Source organism: Clarias gariepinus, chromosome 16, assembly GCF_024256425.1.
Source record: "Clarias gariepinus isolate MV-2021 ecotype Netherlands chromosome 16, CGAR_prim_01v2, whole genome shotgun sequence".
Classification (NCBI taxonomy): Eukaryota; Metazoa; Chordata; class Actinopteri; order Siluriformes; family Clariidae; genus Clarias; species Clarias gariepinus.
The window spans coordinates 1917501-1924783 of record NC_071115.1 but is presented as its reverse complement, the minus strand read 5'-3'; the positions used below and the strand labels follow the sequence as shown (position 1 = coordinate 1924783).

Sequence of the window (7283 nt, the reverse complement as noted above, 5' to 3'; positions counted from 1 at the left end):
TGTACAGATTGAAAAGCTTGACGGAGAACAGGGGGGGGGGATGGGGGGGTTATACCACCAAACTACAACCTGCTGGACTGTTTATCTGCTTACTGTAGATATAACCTGCCCCGTCTGCACCAACTGTCCTTGACGGAGATCAAGGGGGGGGAAAAAGAGGACAGATGCAAAAAGTAAAGGAAGTTACTGGGGTATTCCATGTGGGTGCTAGGTAGTTAATAAAGTATTACAGTTGGTTGCTAGGAAGTAAATGGAGTATTACACATGGTTGCTAAGGTGTTGCCAAGCAGTTAATAGATGTGGTTGCTAGGGTATTGCTAGAGTATGCCAGGTGGTTGCTAGGAAGTAAATAGACTATCGCATGTAGTTGCTAAGGTGTTGCTAGGTAGTTAATAGTGTCTCGAAGAACAAAAGTAAGAAATATGAAAAGATTGAATTTGTGCTGTTGGTTTTGTGTGTGGTGGATGTGGCTTTGTTTAATAACCCCCCCCCCCCCAACACACACACACACACACGGAATAATAATAAATAATCATACAACAGAAAATTAAATGTCTCACCTTCATTTTTATTTCAGAAGAAACTTGTTAAATGTGAAATGAATGCAGTCGGAGTTAAAAACAAAGCAAAATATATATATCTCTTTATATTTGTGTATTTGTAACCAACGTAGGAATTAAAGCCGTGCAAATGTGCATGAGAAGGTCAGTGTGCCGTTACTGCAGCGTAACGTTACTGCTTAAAGTTACACAATGACACAACGACCAGAGAGTCACAGTGACATGAACTTAAATACAACCACACAATGACTTTACTGTTCAACACAACCAGCACACACACACACACACACACTGCAGAAACATCACATAAAGGAAACACACACACACACACACTGCAGAAACATCACATAAAGGAAACACACACACACACACAAATAATTATGCAAAATCATCAGGGATTATATTTAATACTAATAATCAATCACCACCAGCAATCTTGATCCCTCCACACACACACACACACACACACACACACACACACACACACACACACACACAGTTGTTGGGAGTGGGTGGGGCTTTATCAGACACATATTGAATGTGGGTGGGGTTTTATAATAGGTGGGCAGGGCTTCATTAAAAGTTACAGTAGATGTGGTTTGTAGTGTATTATAATTAGACATGCCAGGCTTTATTGGAAGTTTTAATAAAGGTGGGCGGGGCTTAATTCTGACCAGACTTCACTTTAAAATTAGGCGGGGTTTGGGATTCAGAGTGGGCAAAAAATGAAAACATAAACAGTAACCGTGGAAACCCAAACCCGAAGGGGAAACAAATAAGAACTAGTGAAGTATTTATACCTCTTTACTTCTGTATATATTTTCCTGCTTTATCCCAAACACAGAATTAATAGCAAGAATCACACACACACACACACACACACACACACTCTTAAAACCCCCCATGTATTGTGTATTCTCTGGTTTCCCTTTCTGTGACGTACAGTAACATTAACGACTCTGTTATGAACAGCTATGTCATGTACTTATGGATTATATAGTGTTTTAGATTTATTCTTCAGAAGATACGTAATTACAGGCATTATGGGTAAGTGGGGGGCGGGCGATGTGGAGTGTTCCAGGTAGTTGACTGACAAGCGGCCACGCCCCCTGCAGCAGCTGATTGGCTGAGCAGTCTGTCCGTCTCTTTGGGCTCTGACTCGGAGCTCTCTTCGTCCGAGCTTGAGGCGAGAGACATTCCCAAAACCTCCCGAACCGGCGGCGGTAAATCCTAAGAGAGAAACACACACACACACACACACACACGCACACACACACACACGTTCAGAGATACTGTGATCACCTCAACACTGAGTATTTTACTGTTATAGCACAGACCTAGTGATTCTCTCTGCTTATGACACCATAAAGAAAGAAAGAAAAAAAAGAAAGAAAGAAAGAGAAGAAAAACATCATTACAAAAAATTAACATACAAAAGGAAGGAAAAATGAATAAATGAAAGAAAGAAAATAAACATAAGCAAAAAAAAAATGCAACAAAGAAAAATAGAAAGGAAAGGATAGATAAAAAAGACAGTGAGTGGAAGGAAACAAAGTAAACATAGGAGGAAAAAGGGAAGGATTAAAAAAAAACAGAGACATAGAACGAAGGAAAGTGGATTAAAGAAAACCTGTGAAAAAGAAAGAACAATTCAAAAACGAAGAGAGGAAAAGGGAAACAAGGGACACATTAAAGAAAAACAAACTGCAAGAATTAGAAAATGTACGGTAAAAAGAAATTGAAATTAAGAAATAATTAAGAAAAGAAAAAAAAATTGAACACAAGAAAGAAAAAAAAAAGACAGCAAGTAGAAATGTAACAGAAAAAACAGGGAACAATTTAGGGAAATAAAGGAATGATGAAGGTAAGAATTACAGAACAAAGAGAATGTGGAGTTAAATAGGAAAGCAAGAAAGAAAAAAAAATAAGAATGGATTAAAAAAAATAAAAGTAAAGGAAGGAAGAAATTGAGAAAAAAGATGGACTGATGAAAACCAGACTGAGAGATAGAAAGAAAGAAAGAAAAATGAAAGAAAGAAGTGGATTAAAGAAGAGAAAAAAAGAAGCAAAGAAGAAAATATGATTTAAAAACGTAGGAGAAAAAAAATGAAAGAAAGAAAGAAAGAAGAGATGCATTAAAGAAAAACAAAACTAATCCAAGTAAGGAGGAATTAATTATAGAAAAAAAGAATAAGCTGTTACTATAGAAACCAAAGAATTAAATCATTTATATAAACTCTGTGATGCTGTTGTGGACAATTAATCACTACCTTCTGACCAATCACAAACCCGAACGTGCGTGTGTGTGTGTGTGTGTGTGTGTGTGTGTGTGTGTGTGTGTGTGTGTGTGTATACACACTAACCATGCAGTGGGCCATCTGTAGATAAATGCCCTCAGCTTCCCGCAGCATCGCCTGCAGATCCAGCTTCATGGTCAACTCATTGATGTGCTGCAACACACACACACACACACACACATACAGAAATCAGCCGTTGAGCCCAAACGAAGCAGCCCCTCATGTCCGGTCTTCACAGTGTTGGTTACACACACCTTGAGGATGGTGTTGAAGTCGTGGTTGGATCCGATCAGCTCCCCCCGCTGGGACTCCAGGATCGCACACGCCATGACGAGGTGGAAGTTAGAGCAGGGCAGACCGGTCCAGAGAACCTGCACACACACACACACACACACACACACAGGAGAGGGCCGAGGGGTTCGTTTAACGTTAAAGAGTGTGTGTGTGTGTGTGTGTGTGTGTGTGTGTGTGTGTGAGAGACACCCTACCTCCCAGAGGTGCAGGATATCCTCGAAGGAGAACTCTCTCTTATACCAGATGAGCAGCCAGCGGAAACAGAAACACAGAGAGCCGCTGTCCTGAGAGTCTGCGTGAAGAAAAGAGTAAAAGTCTGCTCCAAACTGCTGTGTGTGTGTGTGTGTGTGTGTGTGTGTGTGTGTGTGTGTTTTACCCAGATAGTCAAACAGTTCAGGATCCAGAGCTCGGAGCAGAATGCTGAGCTGGAGCAGCTGCTGTTTCATCGCCTCCTGAGATTCCTCAAAGTTTTGATGCTGAAACACACACACACACACACACACACACACACACACACAGTGCTCATCACTAATGGAACAACCAACCGGCAAAAATATTGCCACCCCATTCCCATGATGATGCATTAAACCATGGAAGGGATCTAAAATATATACTTTAAAAGTAAAGTGACACTTTGTTTTTTTTCCACTGTGAGATAAAAAGGTCCAAATAATACAATCTGAACGAAACGCACCACCAGCTCCATAAATCCGGTTAAACACCAGAAAGACTCCACTTCGTTCTGGGTGACGAAGAGGATCGGCGCCAGGAGATCGCTCATGCCCTGAACATAACCTGCACGCAGAGGAAAATCATAATCATCACCGTACGCTCATCTGAGTCATCTTCAGCGGAGAGAACAAAACCTTACGCTACAGAAAGTACAACAGTGAGCAAACCTGAAGTTACTTTTGTATGAAGAAGTAATGTTAAAGCAGTGAAACAGCACCACCCAGTGGATGAACTGTGTAACACAGAGACCGAACACGTACCTAGGTCAAAGTTGTACATGCAGTAGGTCATGAGCACGTCGTGCAGCAGCGTGAGGCCCGGGTTCTCGCTCCCAGAGAAGAACGGGTTCTGTCTGTCCGTACGATTCACGTCTCGCTCTGTCCAATCACACACACACGAAAACACCACGCAACATCCAGCAACCAATCGGTGACAACCGTGTCTTTAACATGTTTAACATCAAGAAAAATACTGTCGATCACAACACAAAGAAAATGTAAACACTGAAAATAAAATCGTGAGTATTAACCGATATTGATAAATCATCTGATATTTTTTCTTTAAGAATTACTAAACCACTGCTGAAATACTTGACAATAAAGAAACAAATATTAAGTTTTTAATTCGTCTCTGATCCTGATTACGTAAGACTGAGAAAGGAGGCGGGGCTTCAAGTGAATCAGTCAATAAGAAATGGATTTCTGAACTGACCAATCAGGCTGCGGTATCCCCGAAGGAGGGAGTTCCTCATCTCTTGCTCTTCGCTGATCGACTTCCACTGGACCTTCATCCTGAAATACTCGTCTCTACAGAGTGGGGTCGGACGAACCGTCAGTAAGAGCAGGGCGAGAAACTGACCGACACCAGATCTGGCTTAGGACGGGGTTATGACTCACGTTTTCGATCGAATTATGTCCTCTCTCTCTTTGGCTGTGCTGTTCCAGGGGTAAAACCCAAGAAGGAACTTCCAGACTTCCTTACGCAGAGAAGGAACGATGCCCTGGCAGGGGAACGCAAAACTTTATCATCTTTATACAAATGATATCGTAAATATATTAGAGAGAGAGAGAGAGCGTAAACTTTTGTGAAAATTCCAGTTTTCCATAAGGAGGTTATTACAGTACGCATTACAGGATATTAAACTGCACATAAGAGGGTTATTAAAGCATGCATTACGGGATATTAAAGTGTAGATAAGAGGGTTATTACAGTGTACATAGGGGGTTATTACAGCGTACATAAGAGTGTTATTATAGTGTACATAAGGGGATAATTACAGTATGCATTGAGGAGTTATTACAGTATGCATTGAGGAGTTATTACAGTGTACATAAGGGGGTTATTACAGTGTACATAAGGGGGTTATTACAGTGTACATAAGGGGGTTATTACAGCGTACATAAGAGTGTTATTATAGTGTACATAAGGGGGTTATTACAGTGTACATAAGGGGGTTATTACAGTATGCATTGAGGGGTTATTACAGTGTACATAAGGGGGTTATTACAGTATGCATTGAGGGGTTATTACAGTGTACATAAGGGGGTTATTACAGTGTACATAAGGGGGTTATTACAGTACGCATTGCAGGATATTAAACTGCACATAAGAGGGTTATTAAAGCATGCATTACGGGATATTAAAGTGTAGATAAGGGGGTTATTACAGTGGACACAAGGTTTTTTTTACAGTAGACATAAGAGTGTTATTATAGTGTGCATTAGGGGATAAAGTGACATAAGGGGGTTATTACAGTGGACACAAGTTTTTTTTTTACAGTAGACATAAGAGTGTTATTATAGTGTGCATTAGGGGATAAAGTGACATAAGGGGGTTATTACAGTGTACATAAGGGGGTTATTACAGTGTACATAAGGGGGTTATTGCAATGTGCATTAGGGGACATTAATGTGTACATTACAGTATGCATTGAGGGGTTATTACAGTGTACATAAGGGGGTTATTACAGTGTACATATGGGGGGTTATTAAAGTGTACATATGGGGGTTATTACAGTGTACATAAGGGGGTTATTGCAATGTGCATTAGGGGACATTAATGTGTACATTACAGTATGCATTGAGGGGTTATTACAGTGTACATAAGGGGGTTATTACAGTGTACATATGGGGGGTTATTAAAGTGTACATATGGGGGTTATTACAGTTTACATATGGGGGGTTATTAAAGTGTACATATGGGGGTTATTACAGTATGCATTGGGGGGTTATTACAAAGAAAAACAAGTGTTGAAACGTGTGTGTAGAAACATCTGGAAGGTAGACGCACCCCACTGAACACCAGCTCCTTTACTTTCTGTGGATTTGTCACGCGGCCCTCAGAGTCCAAAAACTGCTCCCAGTTGTCCAGAGGCGACCCCCTACTCACCTTGGGCCGGGGACCAAGCTCCGCCCCTTGCTGCTGGCACAAAAAGTGACATCACTCAAATGTCAAACATCAAAAAAAAAAACATATGGAAACCTGATGTCTGTAAATCTGAAGTAAATATAAAGCCGTTGTTTTGTCAAATGACGGTAGAGTTAAAAGGGGCGGAGCCTAAAGGATCTTTTTTACCCAGCCTGTCAGAAATTATCCAAAGGAAGAAAAGTCTCCCTAGCAACAGCTAGTTTTCCTGCTAACCTGGCGAATTCACAATTTAATGCGAGCATGTCAGTCGCTAAAGACGTAACGTTAGCGATAGTGTTGGCTAGCTAGCATTGCTAAGCTATGATATCGTGTCCTAGGCACTACGATAAAAAGGTGAACGGCGAGGTCACATGATCATTTGAATGATCGCAGCATGTTCGAGGCAGCGTTAGCTTGTACGTACACAGGTGATGAGCTCGAACCCGGGCTCGTCGTCGGATAAGCGAGGCGCGTGCGGGTCTCCCTGGGAATGCAGAGGCGACTCCGGGGGTCTCAGAGCTCCTCTGAAGAAGTTCGTCACCTTGGAGAAGCCACCGAACGTGGTCGCGTAGGGGTCCTGGATGAACCTCTGTGGAGGAAGAGACCGGCTATAAGGATCAGAAAACAGTGTGTGTGTGTGTGTGTGTGTGTGTGTGTGTGTGTGTGTGTGGCTCGTACAGATACAAGGTCTGAGCTGGTGTCATCGAACATCTGAAGCTCATCAAACGAGTGAGAGAGAGCACCTGAGTCATGAGGGTACGCCAGGAACAACCGGCCATCCACTGGGGACCTGAGAGACAGAGAGAGAGAGAGAGAGAGAGGGAGAGAGAGCGAGATAGAGAAAGAGAGAGATAGACAGAGAGACAGAGAGAGAGAGAGCAATACAGAGAGAAAGATAGACAGAAAGAGACAGACAGAGGGAAACAGAGAAAGAGAGACAGACAGAGAGATAGATAGATAGAGAGACAGAGAGCGAGACAGAAAGAGACAGAGG

The 7283-nt window shown here is 41.9% G+C and overlaps 1 protein-coding gene across 1 annotated transcript in view; it reads right to left on the bottom strand.

The window, feature by feature from the left end:
* Positions 1 to 547: 547 nt before the first annotated feature.
* The window catches only part of tbc1d17 (TBC1 domain family, member 17), a 10508-nt gene continuing 3772 nt past the window's right edge, over positions 548 to 7283 (bottom strand). Inside the window, exons 6-17 of the mRNA XM_053515392.1 lie at positions 6968 to 7079; positions 6714 to 6878; positions 6173 to 6301; positions 4780 to 4883; positions 4595 to 4689; positions 4144 to 4260; positions 3846 to 3946; positions 3528 to 3627; positions 3346 to 3443; positions 3112 to 3228; positions 2924 to 3010; positions 548 to 1790 (exon numbers count right to left, since the gene is read on the bottom strand). Coding sequence (XP_053371367.1) covers positions 1602 to 1790; positions 2924 to 3010; positions 3112 to 3228; positions 3346 to 3443; positions 3528 to 3627; positions 3846 to 3946; positions 4144 to 4260; positions 4595 to 4689; positions 4780 to 4883; positions 6173 to 6301; positions 6714 to 6878; positions 6968 to 7079 — 1414 coding nt within the window. The 3' untranslated portion in view covers positions 548 to 1601. The remainder of the gene's footprint in view (positions 1791 to 2923; positions 3011 to 3111; positions 3229 to 3345; positions 3444 to 3527; positions 3628 to 3845; positions 3947 to 4143; positions 4261 to 4594; positions 4690 to 4779; positions 4884 to 6172; positions 6302 to 6713; positions 6879 to 6967; positions 7080 to 7283) is intronic.